We start from the raw sequence: 22,805 nt of genomic DNA, 5'->3' as shown, positions 1-22,805 counted from the left end.
TAATCAAGAACAGTGCTATAACAAAGAAGTCATTTTTATATATTAAGGATATCGCTTGGCCTACTACGATAATTCACTGCACATTGATCTACACATTAGAGAGAGATTAACAGAGAGTGTGAGAATTCGTTTGAATATAAAACTTCGCTATTTTTTTATTTCATGCCTCACCCTTTTGGTTATTATATTTCAACTATGCTGTATCGTCTGAACCATCTCGATTATATGGTAGTCATCCAAATTCAAAAGATTGTTAATCCTTGACATTACCCGAAGAAGCCGTTCATTCGAACTTGAAGAACTAAGCTAATAGCGGAGCTTCAACCATTGGCGCGTGGCCTTTCTATACTAACGAGCAACGAGTCTACTCACTAAACGCACTTAAAACATTGCAACAATCTTTTATAAACGACTACCTGTTTTGACGTTATAAGCTGACTCTTAAGTAAAATATATTTCTAAAATACTTTTATTAAAATCAGAATTGATTTGTAACTACTGAATAGTAGCTCTAAGCTTTTCGAATTGATACTCAAGTGTATTTTCTTTATAATATTAGTTCCCGTATATTATTATAGATACTATACCATATAATATAGTACTTATACTATACTAGTTTGACAAAATCAAACATTAAAATGACTTAAATTATTAAGTGAAACATAATAAAAAATAGTTACTAAAAAATGTCTAACGAGTTAAAAAAGACTGAACCTACTTAATAAACAGTTTTAGGTTCAAAGTCTAAATTATTATTCTCATTATATTCGTCGGACATCAGAAACGTAATTTATGAAGATACTTAAAACATAAATCTTTCACTTCTATTTCTGTTTTTATACTTATTATTAAACTAGAAAATCATTTGTCATCTTCATCCGAAGACCTTATTGCAACAACAAGCACTTTAAACGCTTTATTATCGCAAAGCCTCCGGCATTCGGTAATGAATTTGTCGCTGTAATTTGAATATCACGCAAAAACCTACCTGTCTAGTATACCTATATAGTTTTTACTAACATTATAGTGACAGTTTATTTACGTAACAATTTAAGATACCGTCAACCATTTGATTAGAATACTTTATTACATACTAGCTTTCCGCCTGCGACTATGACCGGGTGGATTAAGCGATTTAGGTTGGTCCGTCTTCCTCCGTTAAAATATAGCCTATTTCATCCAGTGATAACGTAGCATTATCTTCCAAATATTTCCTATTTATATATTAGTAGTTATATATGTGACACTATGTAACACAAGCAAGGGTTCACTGTTTTACTCGCGTTCCGATTTCATTGGAATTTCGGCGTATTTAGTAACCTATAGGCTAAGGTTTCTAAAGCCTATGTATTATTTTGGTTCTTCAATTTTCTACATTCCAAGTTTCATCATAATCAGACATTGCGGAAAAAAGTAACGAACATTCCTTACAAAAATGACAACCATTGTTACTCTTTCAAATTTATAATGTTAAGAAGATAAATAAATTTATTATTATATTCAAGGAAATTATTTTAAACTTTGTTTTAAATACAATAAACAGAATAATTAATTTAATATTTAACCTGTTAACTTTCTTGTGGCAGTTAATGACTATACACAATTATTTGTAATTTTATTTATATTTTGTTTATCTGCTCGTTTAATATATTCAATTATAGTTATAATATGGAGGTCAACGCATCTTTCTCTTCAGCGTTTCATATCACAGCGATTTGGTGCGTAGCACGAATTTCAAAAGGGCCGAAATATCAGAAATAGAGATTTATATAAATTAGAAATGATGTAATTTACGTTTACGCAAAAATTACATTAATTTTGTAAATGCCACCTTAAAGTTGTTAATAGTTATTAAAAAATTAAGCAACGGAAGTCGTTAGTTTTTAAATAAAGCTAATGCGGTCCAATCTGTAACAAAATTTTAATATTTTATAGGTAATATTTTATGTGTATGTAACTGACATGTGATAATGACGAAATACCGTTTACTTAATGACAGTAGCGACCGATCTTATTAATCAACCTCTGTTTATGCACACCAGAAACAAATTAATTGACTTGTGATTAAATTTAAAATTAATTATATTTTTATAAAAGTTTTGGCGAGCAAGCAGCAAAGAGACTTATTATGATTTCATTAACCATACATACAGTTTAGCAGCGTAGCAGAAAGAATAGGCCAATGCCATTCGGCCGGACTACTACCAAATTCTTTAAATAACAAGGTGAAGTAGCTAAAATTTCTTATGGTATCAGTTGCAGAGCTAGAAGTAAATACTGTTTTCCATTTCATATGGCATCGCATTCACGATTTCTCTGATGCCGCAAAAATTCATGTGTATCGTAATCAACACCCGGCAGCCGATTGTTCGTTTTCTCGTTAAGCTTCAATGAACATGGAAAATTAAATAAAACTTAAATGTTAATACAATACCATTACAAGCAACGAAAAAGTATTAGGCATCGTATTATATAGACATTGTTATATTTTATAACATTTTGTTAATAAAGCCGCAAGTAGCGTGTTGTATTACGTTACACACTAATTCTGATCGTTGTATGAAATGCAAACCATACGTCATCATATCTCACTTGCGGTTTAACATCTAACTAACACGTCTCACAGATTTTATGACTAATTTAGATTTATATGTCTTTTTTTATAATTTCTCATTCGTATTCGTTTGTAGTAGTGATTTGTAGACGGTGATAGCTAGGCAAAGAAATATTCTCTTTTAAAAAGTGTGCGAGTGTGCTTTAGACCACACAACTGAATTTAAAAAATCTTAGCTCCATCTGAAATCTCCCACTTTTTCCGTTTGCCTCGCCTGATCACACTTTTCGTAACTCTCTCGTCACACATTCACCAGCCTACTTCCCAAGTCAAGCGTGCGTAAAGAAGTTTTACTTCAGTAATTAAATCCTCAACGATGTCGCACTGTGGGTTAAATGATTCCTAGGTATGGTAGTTTTCTGACTTCACGTAGAGATGTAATCTATCTAACAAGCAATACGACTCCTATAGAACTTATAAAAATAATGAAATATTAAGAACGCTTTTTATCTTGCAATAATAATTGTGTTTGCTCGCAAACGAAAAAAAATCCGACTTCAATTACATCGAAGAGTTATACAACGTAGATCGACGAAAAAATAGTCAAGTTATCAAAGATTACTCTAAAAGTAGTTATTAGATCTCGATAAAATTTATATGTAACCACGTGATAAACATTAGCTTTCGATTAAATTAAAAATTATCAAAATCGGTACACCCGGTAAAAAGTTATTGCGGATTTTCAAGAGTTTCCCTCGATTTCTCTGGGATCCCATCATCAAATTCTGGTTTCCTTTTTTTTTCTATGTATGTTACATCAGAACTTTTGACCGTGTGGACCGATTTCGACAATTTTTTTTTTTATCGAAATGTGGTATGTGCCAATTGGTCCGATTTAAATTTATTTGAGATCTAACAACTACTTTTCGAGTTATATCTAATAATGCGTTTTTACTTGACGCTTTTTTCGTCGACCTACGTTGTATTATACCGCATAACTTTCTACTGGATTTACCGATTTTGATAATTCTTTTTTTGTTAGAAAGGAGATATCCGTAGTTTAGTACCATGATAAGGAAACCAGGATCTGATGATGGGATCCCAGAGAAATCGAGGGAAACTCTTGAAAATCCGCAATAACTTTTTACTGGGTGTACCGATTTTGATAATTCTTTTTTTGTTGGAAAGAAAATATCCCTAGTTTAGTACCATGATAAGGAAATCAGGATCTGATGATGAGATCCTAGAGAAATCGAGGGAAACTCTTGAAAATCCGCAATAACTTTTTACTGGGTGTACCGATTTTAATAATTTTTAATTTAATCGAAAGCTGATGTTTGTCATGTGGTCACATATAAATTTTATTGAGATCTGATAACTACTTTTTGAGTAATCTTTGATAACGCATAGTTACTTGACTATTTTTTCGTCGATCTACGTTGTATTACTCGTCGATGTAATTGAAGTCGGTTTTTTTTTTCGTTTGCGAGCAAACACATTTATATCTACGATAAATTATAATTGTACTAAACTGTAATAAGCACCACCTAAACTTCTCACAGCAGAGACCTTCAATACTTTGTTTAAAAACCACATTTTGCTATAGAATCAAGAGATTATTTCAACCACTGTAGTGACGCGATAATTGCGACAAACCACGCCGTCTGCGGTTGTGCACTCTAGATTACAGTTATCTACAAACATCATGTAACTAATTACATATATTATTTAAAAAATTACATGGTTGTTAATAAAATATAAGCGTTTTACATTGCGTTTTTCAACTGTTCTTAGCAGGATCTAAATTTTTGGGCCGAGGATCCTGAAATAATCACAAAATAATAACATAAGCTAACAATAAGACGTCGACCAACACCTGAATGGCCTGTAAAAGTATTTGTCTTGTCCGGGTTCGAACCATTCGCTACTTGCGCACATCTTAATAATCCAGTTATCTCTCTTATTATATCATATAAAAATAATGTTTTGTAGATAATTATATTAATTTTGATTCAAATCCACGTGGATTGTGTGTCAAAATTTCTAGTAGAAATTCGAATCTCTCAAAAAAAATAATTCGCTCTGTTACCAGGTGTGTATTTAATGAGTTGTGAAAACCCATAAACAAATGCAATTAACACAAAGAAAATACATAACGCAAATGGAATTAAGAGGAGGAATCTCTTTAAAAATTAATAAAAAATACCGGCAAATAAAAGTTGACAAGCAAAGCTACTTTTAGTTTTTAGTTCATTAATTCGTTTACGTGACCCACTTCCCAGGCAAAGCAGATAATATCGTTCATTGTTAGACATAAAAAAATGTATAGAATATAGACGCATTACCTTCAACATATAAATTGGTGTTAAAAGTCACATGCTATCGTATTTGCTATTGAATTATATAAAATACGAATTATGTAACCGTTTTTTTTACAGTAATTTTTTACCGCAGTAGTAATAATTTAATAAGAAATAAAAAAATAATCGCTCACAAAAGAAAGTTATTTATTAATAATAAATGATATATATGTTTTTAAGCTTTTACAGTCTCATTATCAACACTTTTATTTGTACGGAATAGATATCAAATCTGTTCTACTTGGATGATGTGCTCTAACGTATTGCTTATTTCAATTTATTAGATACAATAATTCATCTCTGTGTTTGAGAAATTATTCATGGTATAGAAATAAACACTGGAATAAACGAACGAATTCTTAAACTTCTACAACGCAATTATATCTGTGTCGAATTAAATTGTATAAAAAAGAATTTCATAATACACGTATAATCTAACGTAATTATAATATTATAGTATTACATTTAAATTCACTGTAAAATAGTATTAATAATAATAATAATACACTTTACTGTATACCAAAAACAGAAATATTACATAGCAAAATTAATTTAACCGTGTCAGTCAGCTGATAAGGGCGATCGTATCGCTGAAAATTGATCTCTTCCAGGTAGCCTAGAGGCATAGGAGATGGTATTGTGTCGGTAATCATAGACGTTGAAGCATAAAAAATACTACTCGATGCATAAATTTACATAGTACTAAGATGAGTGAATTTTAAAATATGTATGTGTTACCGGCCAAACCCGATTTCAGGACAAACTAGTTTTGCCTAGGCTAAACTAGTTCTTCCTATACGTGTTAGGATTAACTAGTATAGCCTAGGCAAAACTAGTTTGTCCTTAACCCGATAGGATAAACCAGTTTTGGCTAGTCCAAACTAATTTGTCCTAAGCCCGATAGGATAAACCAGTTTAGGCCAGGCCAAACTAGTTGATCCTGATATAAATACGCACACTTTAGGGTAAACTGGTATGGCCTAGTCTAAACATTATAGTATATCAAGAAAGTCAAAATAAATGGATAAAGTGAATAAAATACTCTGTAATTGAAAAAATAATCATTTTTATTAAAACCATAATGATTCGTCGTTAAAAATTATGGATAATTGGTAATACAAACAATCATACTATAACAAATAATAAGTGTTTTTAATAGAAGCAATAATCATATCTCAATTATTAAAATTGTTGTTTATTTTTACATGGTTTACTTTGGTGGCACTTAGAATTGCAGAGTATGAGTGCCTTCTTGCACTGGCATCTGTTTGTGGAACAGTTTTTGTAGCAGCTGCATCTCACAAAACCTTGGCCTGATCCAACTGAATATTTCGTAGCTGCAGTCCTTAACGATATTTCAGAGCCTTGGTTTACATCTGCTACCTCTAAAAAAGTTTGATTGCAAACGCCGAATTCTGATCTGAAAAAATAAAGTAAAAACATATTAGGTACTTTAAAATATCATTAATGCTTCAGAAAGATAGATAAGTAATTAAGTAACAAAAAAATAAAACCTGCAATATTGATTCGTCATTTTTCTGAAGAATAACTCCAATAATGTTTCTGAGATCACCTTTGCCTTTGTCAACATCTGGAAACGGTATAGTCACATTATCTCCAATGTTGGCAGGTGGATGAGACTTGTCAGAAGTAGCTTTCATTTTCTTAGCGTGTTTCACAAGATTTTCTGCTGCAGTTGTTCTAGCTTTATAATTGTCATTTTCAGATGAAGAAACTTTTTCTCGATTACTAACTTCAACAACGTTATCATTTCTATCTTCTGTTAGGTTAACATTACGATCATCTTTTATTAATTTCCTTAAATCATCTTCCTCCTGAATATCATTTATGATTTCTTGCGGCAAAGAGGAAGTCGAAAGTCCTACTCTGGGTTCTATTCCAAATAATCCTTGTATGGTGATTATTTTATCCCTGAATAGTAGGCGGTTTTTCATGAATTGAACGTATCTAAAACCTTCTGACCATTTCGTTGAAACGTTGTCATTCATCCAAGACCCTATCATATTCTCAATATCTTGATTGGCACGTTCAACTGAGCCCTGGCTTTGACTGTGTCTGGTAAGCTCACTTATAACATTATTTACAAATTCCCTACCGTTATCAGATTGAAGAATGCACGGCGCTCCTATAGTTAGAAATATATCATTCAAATGGTAAGCCACCTCTGCCGCCCTCTTACATTGTAGAGCGCGAAGCAGAACAAATTTTGTTAGATGGTCTTGGTAAACCATAATAAATTTAAAATTTTCATCTGGTTGTGTCTGAAAATCGATCAGATCTACCTGGCACCTACTATTCATTTCCGAATGAAGAATGGGCTTAGAGACTAATACTCTTTTCTTCTTTGTTTTATTTTGATGACAGACACTACACATAGATAAATATAAGCTTATCATTTCTTTTGTGATATTGGTATTTTTTTTGATGTTTCGGCTAACGTCCTGTCCCGAATTTTTTTTAGACTGTTTAGACTAGGCCATACCAGTTTATCCTAAAGTGTACGTATTTATATCAGAATCAACTAGTTTGGCCTGGCCTAAACTGGTCTATCCTATCGGGCTTAGGACAAATTAGTTTGGACTAGCCTAAACTGGTTTATCCTATCGCGTTAAGGACAAACTAGTTTTGCCTAGGCTATACTAGTTAATACTAATACGTATAGGAAGAACTAGTTTAGCCTAGGCAAAACTGGTTTGTCCTGAAATCGGGTTTGGCCGGTAACATATGCATCTTTATTATTCTATCGTAGTGTTATGTAAAATACATTACTTTGCAAGAGCTAGTTAAACACTGGATCATCATCGTGTTAAAGAACTTTGTACCTACAGCTCCACTTTCACCGATGGGATCCTAAGTTCATTTCCTGTAAGTGGACGTACTCGAGCTTAAGAAAGTAAGGCTTCTACAACAACCAACTAATTACAATTAACATTACAGACTCATATATTTTCCAAGATAGCAAGCCTAGTTTATACTAACTATACATCCTCCGTGATTTCGCATGCATTTGACACATACAGATATTTTATATTATTTGGATTATACAGATAAAAAAAAATTGATTAATGACTTAGCTCCTGTATCAAATATATAAATAACAGAGAAAACTTATTTTTTAAAAGCTAATTTCAGGCATAAAAATTGATCTTTCACAATATAAAAACAAAATGACTTATTGTTTGTTTCTTCTATTGTTTTTGATTGCTCCTTAATATACGTTTTAATATTTCTCATGTATTTAATTGCATTAAATATCTACATTTACACAGAAATATGACATTATAATTATAAGTATAACAGAACTTGATAACTTTTCATCAAAGAATCATCAAAATCAGTACACCCAGTACAAAGTTATGAGGTATAATAACAACGTAGGTCGACGAAAAAATTGTCAAGTAAATACACATTATTAGATAAAACTCGAAAAGTGCTTATTTAGATCTTAATTAAATTTAAATGGAACCAGATGACACGCACCAACATTCGATAAAAAAAAAACATCGAAATTGGTCCAACCAGTGAAAAGCTCTGAGGTAAAATAGATAAGAAATAAAATCGAATTGAGAATGTCCTGCTTTATTGAAAGTCGGTTAAAAATACAGTCGATTTGAGAACCTCCTTCTTTTGAACTTTGCGAGCAAATATATCTAATTATTTTTATTCTAATTATGAAAATCTCTTTAAGTTTGTATTTTGTAGATTATATTTATAAACAAAGTTGCAAAATTCTTACTAAAGGGTATAATCTATTTATATTATAAATTATAAAAAAGTGTTAGTATTTTTGTTGGTTTTAGCATGCTAAACTACGAAGTCGTTTGTAATTTTGAAGTAGATAGTGGGCAGTAAAATATCAAGATAAAGACTGAAATCAACAGAAAAGTAGTATTAAATATTAAACAATTTTGAAAATATTTAAACTAATGCGAAAAAACCAGGTGAGTCGCCTAGTGAAATAATAAAATAAAACATCGTACCTAATTGATTGTCGTTTCACTGACTAAACGGAGTAATAAACCATTGAAAAGAAAAAGATAATTCTCAACTTTCATAATAAAATTTATAATCTTCGAGAACATAATCTATTCACGTTTTTTACGTAATACTTATTTAAGCGTGGGCGTAAATAATTGTGTTACGATCAAACTGGCACACTTTACTGGTTGCGAACTCTTAGAGGTCATAATGACCAGTTCACTGGTCCAAAGTACGTCATACTACAAACAATTTATCATTTTTTTAACCGGCTTCAAAAAAAGGAAGAGGTTATTCAATTCGACCTATATATATATATATATATATATATATATATATATATATATATATATATATATTATGTATGTCTGGGGATAACTCCCTCGTTTATGGACCGATTTTGTTAATTCTTTTTTTTTTTTTTTTTTGTTGGAAAGGAGATATCCCTAGTTTGGTACCATCATAAGGAAACCAGGATCTGATAATGGGATCCCAGAGAAATCGAAGGAAACTCTTGAAAATCCGCATAACTTTTTCTGTGTGTACCGATTTTGATAATGTTTAATTTAATGGAAAGCCGATGTTTATCATGTGGTCACATTTAAATTTCATCGAGATCTGATAACAACTTTTTGAGTAATCTTTGATAACGCGCATTTACTTTACTATATTTTCGTCTCCCTACGTTGTATTACTTGTTGATGTAATTGAAGTCGGTTTTTTTCGTTTGCGAGCAAATACTTAGTCTACTTAAAATATGAAATTATTTTGTTACGAGAACCCGTCAGACAGTCAGTTATTTTGTTGTTATTCAAAAATTACTTTTATCTTGCATAATTCTTACCTTTAATTTGTCTTTGATTAAATTATTTATCAATTTGATATATCAGAAGTGTAAATTAGTAAATTCGACATTAATTACAAAATCTGTAATTTTATTTAAAAAAGCTTTGTCAGACAACTTTAAAAAGTCCTAGGTAAGACTTTTGCGATGGAGGTAATACTCATACGATTCTCTTTCCCTGCGGGTATAGGTAATGAACAAAACTAAAAAGTCGCTCTCGCTTCTTTACCTGAAATTATATTTATTATTTATTTATTTATTTTATACTTTATTGTACACCACAAATATATTACAAACAAAGTATAAAGATAGTTACAGACAGTTAAGTACAATGGGCGGACTTATGGCTAATTAGCCATTTCTTCCAGACAACCCATATTATACCTCTTTTTAATCCGACCACCCGACGGGAGTGTGAGACTCCCGACGCAGACAGAACGCGCACGAACTTATACCCACTAAAAACCAGCGATGCCCTCATCGTCATAGTGGGGCGCCACGGTATCGCCCCGACGTTTGGTCCGCTTGTACGGGGCCGCCTTTGCCTATAGTGCACTCACAGGCGCCGTGAGTGCTCTATTACCGCGCTGTATAGTGAGAGGGATGGTACTCTGCCCTCACTTTAATGCGGAGGGTAAAGGAGTCCATAACGGCGCCTTCTTCTCCCTGGTCGTCTCCTGCGGAGTAGGTCCGCATGGATGTCGGCTAGGCGGCCTCGACGACACTCGACAGCGAAAGGTCTCCGCCTACAATAGCCACCAAGACCTGGCACTGGAGTCCCCAAGCAACGCATTCCTCTAGAGTGTAATGCGTCGTATCCATCGGAGCGCCACTCATGACAATCATCATTACCATTTTATTTACTATTGATAAAGTAGGCATATACAATTCTTACTCTAGACCATAATCTTATCTTAATGTAGAGGTAGATAGCAAATTTGCCCGAGCATAAGTAACATTAACTTAATCACATAAATTACCTTGAGTGTAAATACTTTGTAGGTAGTTAACGAATAGACGAAATAACACGAAGCAAATTATTATCTTTATCTTTGCCATTGATTCTCACTATGATTGACTGTTCAATAGTAACAGATAACTGAAGCAGAGTATCTGTCTGTGAGTATCACTTTCTATTTATTAGATAAAGGACTTGTAAAAGTCCAAGCGTCCATGAAAATATAGTAGACAAATTTGTCGATAAAAGTGAATGTTTGTTAATTAGTTTAAAAGGTTAACCTTGTTGCCTGCAAGAGCAGGAAATATCCTACTCTAAATTTGGAGTTACCCATTTGGCGAAGTACCTCAATCTTACAGAAGATCACAGCTAATTAATACTGCTCTCTAAGCAGTGTTGGGTTCCTCCGAGTAGATAGGGTGGCCGAGCTCCTGGGGACAGTCAGGGGTAGGTTCGGCAACGCGCGTCCGTTACCTACTTTTCCTGTTGAAGGCGTCTATGGTAACCGCTTACCATAAGGTGGGCCGTAGGTACGCTTGTTTGCCGCCCTGGTAATTTAAAAAGAAATTTTTTACCTACTACTGGCACGATTCTGCAATTATAATAAGGCCCCAATGATAAATTCTAATTTATTTATATGTATTTATATTATGATATGTTGACGATCTCTAGATCTATGTTATCATCAAATTAAATTATGTTCATGGTTTTGAAATATTTTTGTTAGCCACCTAAACCGTAATGGAGGTATCCGAGAGAGTGATTGTCCTAAGGAGAGAGAATGATTAAAATAATGAATTATTTTAAAAAATCGCCTAAAAATATTACTAACACATAGGACGGCGATTGTGGCCGTCTTCGGTTGTTTCGGAGAAGTGCGATAACACCGGGGCACGAGATTTTTGAAGTAAAACTTCTTTACACACGCTTCTTCGAGGAGTAAGCTGGTGAATGCGTGACAACAGCGTTATAAAAAGTGTGATCTGGTGAGGCGAACGGAAATTGAGGAGATATAAGTTAGTGAAGATACAAAGAGAGAGAGTTACGTTTTTTCAAAGTTATACTTCAGTCGTGTGGTCTAAAGCACAATCGTTTTATATATGTATTAGATTATAACAATATACAAATAATTAATTATAATTTTTATAGTAATGGACAATGTATTGGTGAAGCCACTATGAATTATCTTATGTCGAGATACTTCCCCAGTCGGGTTGCTCCAGATTTTTAGCATGATCTATCCTTCTGTGCCCTACCTCTGTATTTGAAGTTGTATATACATACATAACTATAAAGTTACTATAACTATACTATAAAGTTTCATAAGAACAAATGAGCTTTTAAGACAAAAAAAGCTGAAATCGTGCTAAATTTCCAGATTAAGGTCCATTAATAAATGAAGTATATTTCTACACTTAAGCTTAATTATATTATATAGATATAACTATTAATTGATAGCCGAAACATTATGCAATATCATCCCATTCTATTCATAAAAGCTCTTTCATGTTGCCTGCGGCAAAGGCTACAATAAATAAAGTGTTGTCAATATAGAACCGTTGAAATGTTATTGACGTTTGGACTTATTTATATCTTACAAGGACAGAGGTTAGCGCGTTAGTTTATTTCAAATTACATAAATGTTCGCGAATGTATGTCGAGTAACGCTCTAGATATACTGATATATATAATACCCAAGGTGCGGTCGAATTTGACAAGTAAAAATGGCTGTCTGCTTATCGTTATTGGTGGAAGTGTCGTAAGTTCAGCAACGTCCCCTGGGGGCATTGTTGTAACTCAATTATTATTACTTCAGTATTTTATTTTTTTATTTAATATATAATAAAAATCGATATATTAGATTTAGCTAAAAAATATTTTAGAGGTATGGTGCAAGCAAATGCAGGAATAAGTAAAAAATACTAATAAAAAATCTAGAAACCCTCATCACAGATCGCATTATATGATATTTTGACATAATATCACGTTACAAAAATTACAATAACGTCACCAGAATAATTGTATTGATGTAACAACTATTGGTAATACAGTATAAGATAAAAGCTGCTTGTACGGTATATTATATCTTATGACGACTCACATAACAATACTCGTAGGTATATCATATTACGTTATGTTATAGTAACAAAAAACACAGTTGATTTGATTGCCTCTTTAGTCAATATGTCACCGCTTTACTAAGTTCCAGTGTTTCAATGATGTATTAAGAGATTTAAAACTTTCGAATTTTATTTGTAGAACATTATTTTAAATATATTAAATGGGGTTTTCTTTATCTTCAGATGTCGATAACCTGCAATTGCCCGATGTCCCAGCCGGGCCCTACGCTGGCAGCTACGTGTGGTGGAGGCGCCTTCATGCTATTCATGGGTCTACTGGAAGTTTTCCTCAGAAGCCAATGTGACTTGGAAGACCCTTGTGGAAGAGCGCAGGTAATTTAACTTGAAGGTACACACTGAAAAAAACTTGAAACAAAAATCCCGACCTTTGTTCGTCAATGAAATCTTCTTGTAAAGTTTTTGTAATATTTTGTAAGCTGTTTCATTGTTTTTTATTTCAAAATTTATGTATATAAAATATTTTTATACTATAGATTTATTTACTTACTATATATGTTAATTTTCATCACATACATAATTTGAATCAGCTGTGCTGTGTTACAAGGTATATTTAAACTTATATGTTAGGTATGCACAGATAATTATTCTTTTAAATCTACCTTTGAAAGTTTTTCTACTATTTTTCCAATAGTAAGTATATAATAAATAATAATTATTATTTTGTAGCAGTGTCATAATCATATTAAAAATTTTATTTATACATACATGCGCCTATATATTATAATTTCATTGGAGAAAACTGTCAATGTTACGTGAAATTGGTACTTTACCAGGTCACAGCAGTATAGAATCAACCGCAAATCATAGCCGGCAGCGGTCGACGTTTCACTGCCTGTTCTGATAGCTTCGAAAATTGTGCTTTATAAAATAAAACAGCATTTGAAATGCGTAATTATGTCACGTATTTATGACAGGAAATGTTGTGTTTTACTTGAGGTATTAACTATAAAATAGATGATATAACATATTAATTTAAACGCAATTTGAACTTTATTCTGCTTATTTAATTTAAAACACATACTCATTTTTAATTTTTATACCTGTTTCAAAACAATCTTGATATGTTATCTTGTGTTATAAGATTCAAAGTCAAATATATTACATCAAAGTAACCTCAATACATAACAGGACTATTTCTAAATAGGAAAAAGACTCCAAAATATACATATATCGTTGATATCGTAAAAGAGAAATATATTAGGATCATCTTACCATTTTAAACTAAGGTGTACCTAAGACTTAGGTGTACATATGTAGGTACAAATGTTTTAAGGCTTTCCCTTTCACGTAACTAGTCTTAAAATCTGCTTTGAAAAACGAACTTATTATTTTATGGGAGAGTAATTAGATTAGGAAACAAAGTCGATGTTAACGGCATTAAAAAAATTAAAATAATCTTGTTCCTTTTCTTACAATCTCATTTGATAAAATTTCATCTCATGCTCACGGTTTCAAAGCAATCTCGTACACATCGTGTGAATTTTCGGTCTTAATAAATGTGTACATGTTAGTGTAACAATAAAAATAATAAAAGCAATATTGTGCATCTTATAATCTTTACTTAAAATAATATAAATTGTCAGGAAGTTATTTGGCGAAAATAAGAAATATATACTTGTAATATACGATTTTTATCTTTTTTAATATCACTTGTAAATTGGTTACTTTTAAATCTTCTTATAATTTTACTAAGAATCAGATAAAGTTGATTTATCTTGTCATAAAAATTAGGTATTTATCATACAACATGTATCTATTAATTTATTTTTAATGACTTATAAGTTAAAAACAAGTACGAGAAAAAACTACAATCTACTTACTAAATTAAAAGAAAAATAATAGGTAAAGTTGCAACTAATGCTACTTTATTATTTTTTTTAACCTCATTAAACTTATTTTACTTTTGTGTGGGTGTGCAAAAAGTGTAAATAAATAAATAAATAAATAAATAAAGATAGGTAATTCCGGTACAATTCCCTAGCATAGAAATCTTCAGTTTTTGAAAAAATGTTGTTGACTGTTATGTCATCGTATATACTTAGTTACTACTCATTACTAAGAGACCTAATAATTTCTGATTCTTGCTTGAGACAGATTTACCACAATTTTCTTGTTATTTTTTTTTTGGAGAGAAGCTGAACTGTAAAGAGATTTTTCTACTTTCTACGTCAACCTAAGTATAACCTTTCATTTTACTATTAAATTATTACAACAATAGAAACACTTTTTTAGTATCGTCGTCACATGGACTCCGTGTACGATTTCATCGTAGTTGGCGGTGGTTCTGCGGGTTCTGTGGTCGCATCCAGACTGTCTGAGGTCCCTGAGTGGAGAGTTTTGTTACTAGAGGCTGGTGAGTAGAAAACAATTTGATGACAATTTAATGTCTTCAATGTTTATTCATTTCTACGCCTACATATAAAAATGTTAATTAAACAAATGAAAACTATTTAGTGTTTTTAAAGAATTTATTGCAAATCGGGCTAAGGAAAAACTTATTTTCTTGATATTACTTACTACATGATTATAGAAAATAAAATAGAGGAGTAAGTGGACTATTTTGGAACAAACACTCTTTAACCGCTGCTCTTTTTCAATTGCTCTCCTTAAGAAAATAATGTATAGCTAATGAAAATAAATAATATGTGATACAATAAAAATAAGTATGACTTATAATTATTTTTGAATAAATTAATCAGTTTTTGTTGACGCTTTATTGGTTGCTATAAATAGTTTAACATTTCCTAACAAAGTTAAATTATTATTTCTAGGTTTCGATGAGCCCACGGGCGCCCAGGTGCCGTCTATGTTCCTGAACTTTATTGGATCTAGTATAGACTGGGGATACCACACAGAACCAGAACCCGCAGCCTGCCTCAGCGAAAAGGACAGAAAATGCTACTGGCCTAGAGGAAAAGTACTAATTAAGAACTAAACAAACTATATTTATTCTTTTATTACAACTTCGTAGTATAAGTAGTAAATTCAATCACAGTTATAGGTCATGGTACCCTGAAGAAATAATTTATTGTTGACATTTATTATTATATAGATTTTTGTAATGCGTGATTATAATATAAATTGCTAAAATTATTTAAAACGGGATATTTACCGTGTTTTTTATTTATATTTTGCGGAGCTCGATATTTCGACAATCTACGAAGGTCTTGTTCACGAGAGTGAGACTCGTGCTCTCGAGTTTAAATAATTTTATAATGGTAATGAAAATAGCCATGTTAATTTAAAATCTTATGTGTAATATACTTATCAGGAATTTCGGAACTTGCATTCTATTTTTAATTTGAAAAATCTTGCCACCGACGACTTACATTATAAGTACGTTAAAACTTAAAATATTATTCGTAGGTATTAGGTGGAACATCAGTAATGAACGGAATGATGTACATACGAGGCTCCCGCAAGGATTACGACGACTGGGCGGCGGCAGGTAATGAAGGCTGGTCCTACGAGGATGTACTACCTTACTTCTTGAAATCTGAAGACAACAAACAGGTGGAGGAGATGGACAAGGGCTACCACGCTACTGGAGGGCCTTTGACAGTATCGCAGTTCCCATATCATCCGCCTTTGAGTTACAGTATTATCAAAGCAGGAGAGGAGTTAGGTAAGTCGTTAACTGATTTAAAAATTACTGATGATTTTTAAGAAGTTGTGCCATTATCATGTATAACATAATATATATCATTTTTAATGCAATTTTAAATAATCTAGTACTTATATATTTTAGCGTACTAGAAACTCGTATGAGTTTTTATTTTGTAATATTTTTAGACCATATAACTTGAATAAAAAAAAATATTTGAAGTAGGTAAAATACTCAAAAGATAGTTTTTGGATAGAGGAAATTCACAAAACAAAACTACAAAGCTGAATTTATCACTTAAATATTATAAAAGCAATGTTTTTGAGTATGTATCAAAATAACTAATAAAAAATTTCCAGGCTACCAGGTTCGCGATCTAAACGGTGAGGCACACACAGGCTTTGCCATCGCCCAAACCACGAACCGCAACGGTTCCCGCCTGAGTGTAGCGCGAGCTTTCCTGCGACCGGCCAAGAATCGCCCCAACCTCCACGTTATGCTCAACGCAACTGTTACGAAAGTTCTCATCAACCAGACCACGAGGCAGGCATACGCTGTTGAAGTTAGGAACAGCTTCGGCGGAACTGAAGTTATATTTGCTAATAATGAAATTATTTTAAGGTACTGATTTTTCTTTTGAGCTATCGTTTTTCAATTTCTGCTCTACATTTTGTTAAAAAATTAAAAAAAAAATCTTATAAATCGATTCCGAAAACTTTCACTTTTTTATCCCGAGAATACGTTATTTTTAACTATATGGATCTATAAGAAAACTGAAAAAATATAAATTATACCTACTTAAAAAAATACTTTGCTCATTAATTTTATACAACTTTAGATCTATAAAAATATATATAAAAATGATCGCCTATTATAAAATATCAATTATTATTTAACAATTACAACGTACTTAGGTACGTAATTTTACCACTAGCTGAACATTTGCTTTACTTATCCTTGTTAATGTTCCAGCGCCGGTGCAGTGGCGTCTCCCCAAATCCTACAACTCAGTGGTATCGGCGACCCCGACGTGCTTTCCCGCGCAGGCGTCCGCCTCGTGCACAAGCTCCCAGCGGTGGGACGCAACCTGCACAACCACGTTGCCCACTTTTTGAATTTCTACGTGAATGACAACAACACTGCACCTCTGAACTGGGCAACTGCGATGGAGTATTTACTATTCAGAGATGGGCTTATGTCTGGGACTGGTTAGTTTATTGTTAAATATCTTTTTTCAATGTTGTTTAAAGTTCCTCATAACCAGCGAGCTGCTCAAATTTTTGGCACGAATGGTATAGCCTCAATTTATTAGCGTGCGGGCGAGTGCATTACTCTTATTGCGTTACGTTAAATAACTGCTTGAGTTTATTATCTCTAGTCATGTTAATTTTGCGATAACTCTTAAAGTATAAATTAAATGGAATAACGTTTGCTAATCGGAATAAGAAAAATCTTATTGATTAAAACAATCTATTTCTTCATTTGCAAATACATACACAACAATAATACTTAATGCTTTACTGACCTTATTTCATTTAATCAAAAGGTATATCCGAAGTGACAGCGTTCTTCAATACGAAATATGCGAACCCAGAAGAAGACAACCCTGACGTGCAACTGTTCTTCGGCGGTTTCCTCGCAGACTGCGCCAAGACCGGTATGGTGGGGGAGAAGCTAGGGGATGGCTATCGTTCCGTGCAAATGTTCCCCGCCGTCCTGCATCCGAAGAGTAGGGGGCGCTTGGAGATAGCGAGCGCTGATCCTTTTGAATACCCAAAAATATACGCCAAGTGAGTTAAATAAGTTGTTTTATTGTTTACACTTTACAAGCATATCGCAGTAACAAAAGTATTATTAATTTGCTTTAAAAATGCCTCAATGAAAAAACGAAATGATTTGAAATAAATAAAAATAATGAATATTATGCGATTAACCGTTACAAGTACATATGTTTTATAATAAAGAGAAAAGTTACTGATAGTTAGGCAATCGTTTTGTTCCGTGATAAACATCATAAGAGAATTTCGCATCTTTTCAGTTACCTCACTCACCCTGATGACGTCAAAACCTTAATCGAAGGCATCAAATTCGCAATCAAGCTCTCCGAGACCAAGGCTATGAAGAAGTACGGCATGAAGCTGGACAAGACGCCAGTGAAAGGCTGTGAGAAGATCAAGTTCGGATGCGATGCGTACTGGGAGTGCGCTGTGCGCATGCGCACTGCACCGGAGAACCACCAGGCTGGCTCTTGCAAGATGGGCCCGCGGGGAGACCCTACCGCCGTTGTTGATAATTTGTTGCAGGTAAGATGAAGATATCCGTTATTTTATTTAACTAACTGGGCGAGCTAGCTATACGTGCCAGCAGAAAAGAAATAATAACTTTTCACCGTGGAATCTTTACACTTTACTTTAAATATGTAGGTACATTCATTATCCCAATAGCTAAGTCAAAAATAGACAAAATACATATTATTGCCTTACTGCGGGACATACCACTGCTGCAATTTAAAATACAGTATTTACATCAAGAGCACTTTACAATTTTTTTTTAAATTATGAATCTAGGTATATATTTGATTTCCTTATTTTTAAGAAAAAAGTAGCATAAAACGTAGTAACATTTATAAGTATTAATAATGTCCTAAATACCAACAGGTGCAAGGTATTGACCGGTTACGAGTAGCGGACGCAAGTATAATGCCAGCTGTGACCTCAGGTAACACCAACGCGCCCACTATCATGATCGGTGAGCGAGCCGCTGACTTCATCAAGAAACGCTGGTTAGGAGGATCCAACGTAAGTTCCAAAAAACAATAAGCTTGAAGTGTAGAAACCTATACTACTTAATTGAGGTAGGGTACAGCAGAAAATATCCTGCTAAAAATCTAGAGTAGCCCGACTGGGGAAGTACCTCGAACTAACAGTAGATCACAATTAAATAATACTGTTTTCAAGCAGTGTTGTTTTCGTGTGGTGGGTATAGTGACCAGAGCTCCTGGGTGGGATTCGGGGTAGGGTCAAAAACGCGCCTGCGATGCTTCTGGTGTTGCAGGCGTCTATAAGCTACGGTAATCGCTTACCACCAAGTAAGCCGGACGCTTGTTTGCCGACCTAGTTGTATAAAAAAAACTTACTTCGGCACACGTTGTTCTAAAATATATAATTGTTTTGATAGTACTATTTAAACCCTACTTGATAAATAATAATTGTGTTTGCAGGCAAACGAAAAAAAACCGACTTCAATTTATTACATCGACAAGTAATACAACGTAGGTAGACAAAAAATTAGTCGAGTAAATACGCATTATCAAAGATTACTCCGAAAGTTGTAATCAGATCTCGATGAAATTTAAATATGATCACATGATAAACATCGGCTTTCGATTAAATTAAAAATTATCAAAATCGGTGCACGCAGTGAAAAGTTATGCGGATTTCGGAGTTTCGCTCAATTTCTCTGGGACCCCATCATCAGATCCTGGTTTCCTTATCATGTTACCACACAAGGGATATCTCCTTTCCAACAAAAAAAGAATTATTAAAATCGGTTTATAAACGACGAAGTTATCCCCGAACATCTATACATATAATAAAATGGTAGGAAAGTCAAAACTGTACATTTAATATTTTTTTAAAAGAATACTTGGGGTGGCTCACCCCGCCATGACTGGTGGACCACCGCACCTAGCGAACAAAATCCCTTTTTATGGCGTTTGAATGAGGATATTAAAATTAGACAATAATTGACAATATATTTAAGCAGTAATAATTACAAGAATTGGATTAATCTACCAAACTGATGCGAAACTATTATTGTGACATAGAACATAAGACGAAATAAAATATTTACTTCTCGTCTCACTCCCCAGATCCCGTACCCCCTCAACAATGAGGAAGGAGTGTCCAACGTGCTGTCAGTGAGCGAGAGTCGGTACCCGATCTGGCAGCGGTTCAACTGATCCGACCTCACCTTTAGTTATAAGACACCACTAGTAAAATACTCCTAGAATAAGCCCAAACAAATCTTACTGATATACTTTTTTCTAATTTATATTACCGTCAAGTTATTCGATATAATCCCGATACCTATTTATACTTGGATAACATAATGTTATGAAATAACGAAAAATGTACAATTTTATACTTTTTCTACTATTTTGTGAAAATTGTTCACTATCTCTTACTCTAAGTAAAAAAGTTACCATAAACAAATAATTTAAATTAAGCTACATGTTATTTTGTATAATTATATAGATTTATTTCGTTATGTACAAATAGAATTAGCTATAGTCAATACTTAGATTAATACACTATTTATGATAAAATTATTCTTTTATACTTACTTTCATGATCGGAATTGATTTTTAAACCAGAACACGCCACATGTCAAGATGTATTTCATACAATAAAATAATGTTTTCTTATTAAAATACAGAGCTACTACTATAGAGATCGTTGAAAGGTTTGAAAAACCTTGGTCATTTTTAAAAAACTAGGGAATTTCGAATGCACTAACTGTAATCATTACTTTTTTTATCAATGTCATACTCATTACTATCATATACATTTTTCATAACCGATTCATTTCTCTAAATTATTTAGAAATAAATATTTTTTTATAAAATAATAAGACTAAATTTTTGAGAAGCTTATAATATTTTTATTTTTGCTACAATGTGTTCCTATCCTACAACATAGTATCATAACAAACTAATACATACACAGGTAAGATTTTTAGTAAAAACCGAGTTTGTTTTAACACAATAAGAAAAAGTATAACCTGATCACAATATTTTAATGTAATGTTACTACCGTTTGAAGGATTTAATAAACGCATTGGTTTACTATAGTGAGAACTGTTTATTGTATGTAGTGGTATTTTGTTACATAGATCTAATGATGACTCGTTGCACCGACAGTTGTCTAAGTAAACATGATAAAATAGCGATATACATAGCTCTAAATTAAAAACAAACTAATGATTACAAAAAAATCTGTGCAAAAAAAAAAAACTTTATTTTTTGTCTATCACACACATATGACGCTGACTATGGCAGACGAAGTGTATCTGAAGAAAGTCTTTCATTTTATCATTAAAATTTCATTACTGATATTATACTACATCAATGGTTCTGACACACACAGACTACAAAGAATAAAGATATTCCTAAAATCAAAAATAACAATTATTTGCATTACTAAGGTTCGTGTTTTAAGAAATTGCGCAGAAAATTCAAACAGGACCTTAAAAACAATCAACTAAAAACTCGAAAATAATAAACTAAAGCAGCACTTACGAACCGTTTAACTATTTTAATATTTCTAGTTGAAATTTCAATGTCTTTGACTGATAAAACTCCCTCCTCTAAATATTTTATGTAATATCCCAACAAGCTCCATTAAAACTTATCTTAATAGTTATACATTATAATGTTTGCCTCAAAATGATATTATTCTTAAAGCTAATAAACATTTTTTTATATAAAATGTGACGTGTACATTGCTTCTTAAAAATTTGAGACCATCAATAAAAACATATAATCTCTAAACACTAAAGTTATCAGTGACAACCAATAAAACGCACACTTGCTTATTCTATTATTTATAATACATACCTAGTTGTTAAATTATAGTACTAATTTTGAGCACCAAACAAAATTAATTAGGTAATTGAATAGTCTTAAGTTTAAGATAAGGAAATTGAAAACTTTATTATCTTTTATTTATTTATTTTTCTTTGGTGTTTTTTTTTTATTTTATTTTTTTTATTTTTATTCTTAATAAATACTTCTTGCACTGTTTGCCTCGCTATATGAAACACTTACTCATGACATATGTTTCTATATGTATTTTTGAGTGCAATAAAGTATATAAATAAAAATAAATGGTCTCAACTCTCATATACCAATTATAGTATTTTATGATTAATTTAATTAGCAATACTTATTTCAACAAGATAATGATCTAAAGAAGTTAAAAAATTATGTAGGTTTCTTAGAATATAAGCTAGTTGCAAGGGGTCCTAAAAATCCTTCTTAGAATCCTAATCTCTGACTTATAAATAGATCCTTTGTGAGATGAAAATCTTAACAAGAAAAGTAGAAGAATAGCTCAATAGAAACACTAAATAGATTGTTCGAATGAAAGAAGAAAAGAGAAATTAGGATGAAATATCATTATAACTTTTATGACTTTTTGTTTAACAATGTGTTAATAATGCCGTCAAAAACAAAACATATTTTAATACGTTTAAATCTTTAATTAAATTAAAAAATATAATAATTTAGAAATGTGAGTTCATTCTTCATTAAAATATTAAAGTTATTTAAGATAAATTGCCTCG

General features: G+C 32.3%; 1 protein-coding gene across 1 annotated transcript; it reads left to right on the top strand.

Moving 5' to 3' along the window:
• The first annotated feature begins 13,012 nt into the window (after positions 1-13,012).
• On the top strand, positions 13,013-21,112 carry LOC123663424 (glucose dehydrogenase [FAD, quinone]). Its single transcript, XM_045598109.1, has 10 exons — positions 13,013-13,168; positions 15,089-15,209; positions 15,628-15,773; positions 16,223-16,481; positions 16,820-17,081; positions 17,433-17,668; positions 18,007-18,250; positions 18,499-18,763; positions 19,118-19,258; positions 20,332-21,112. Exons 1-10 carry the CDS (start codon positions 13,019-13,021, stop codon positions 20,419-20,421), a joined length of 1,914 nt encoding a protein of 637 aa, XP_045454065.1. The 5' UTR covers positions 13,013-13,018; the 3' UTR covers positions 20,422-21,112.
• The last annotated feature ends 1,693 nt before the right edge of the window (positions 21,113-22,805 follow it).

The sequence above is a fragment of the Melitaea cinxia genome, chromosome 20 (genome assembly GCF_905220565.1).
Source record: "Melitaea cinxia chromosome 20, ilMelCinx1.1, whole genome shotgun sequence".
Lineage (NCBI taxonomy): Eukaryota > Metazoa > Arthropoda > Insecta > Lepidoptera > Nymphalidae > Melitaea > Melitaea cinxia.
Note: the sequence above shows the minus strand (reverse complement) of the source record. Positions and strands in the feature narration are given on the sequence as shown.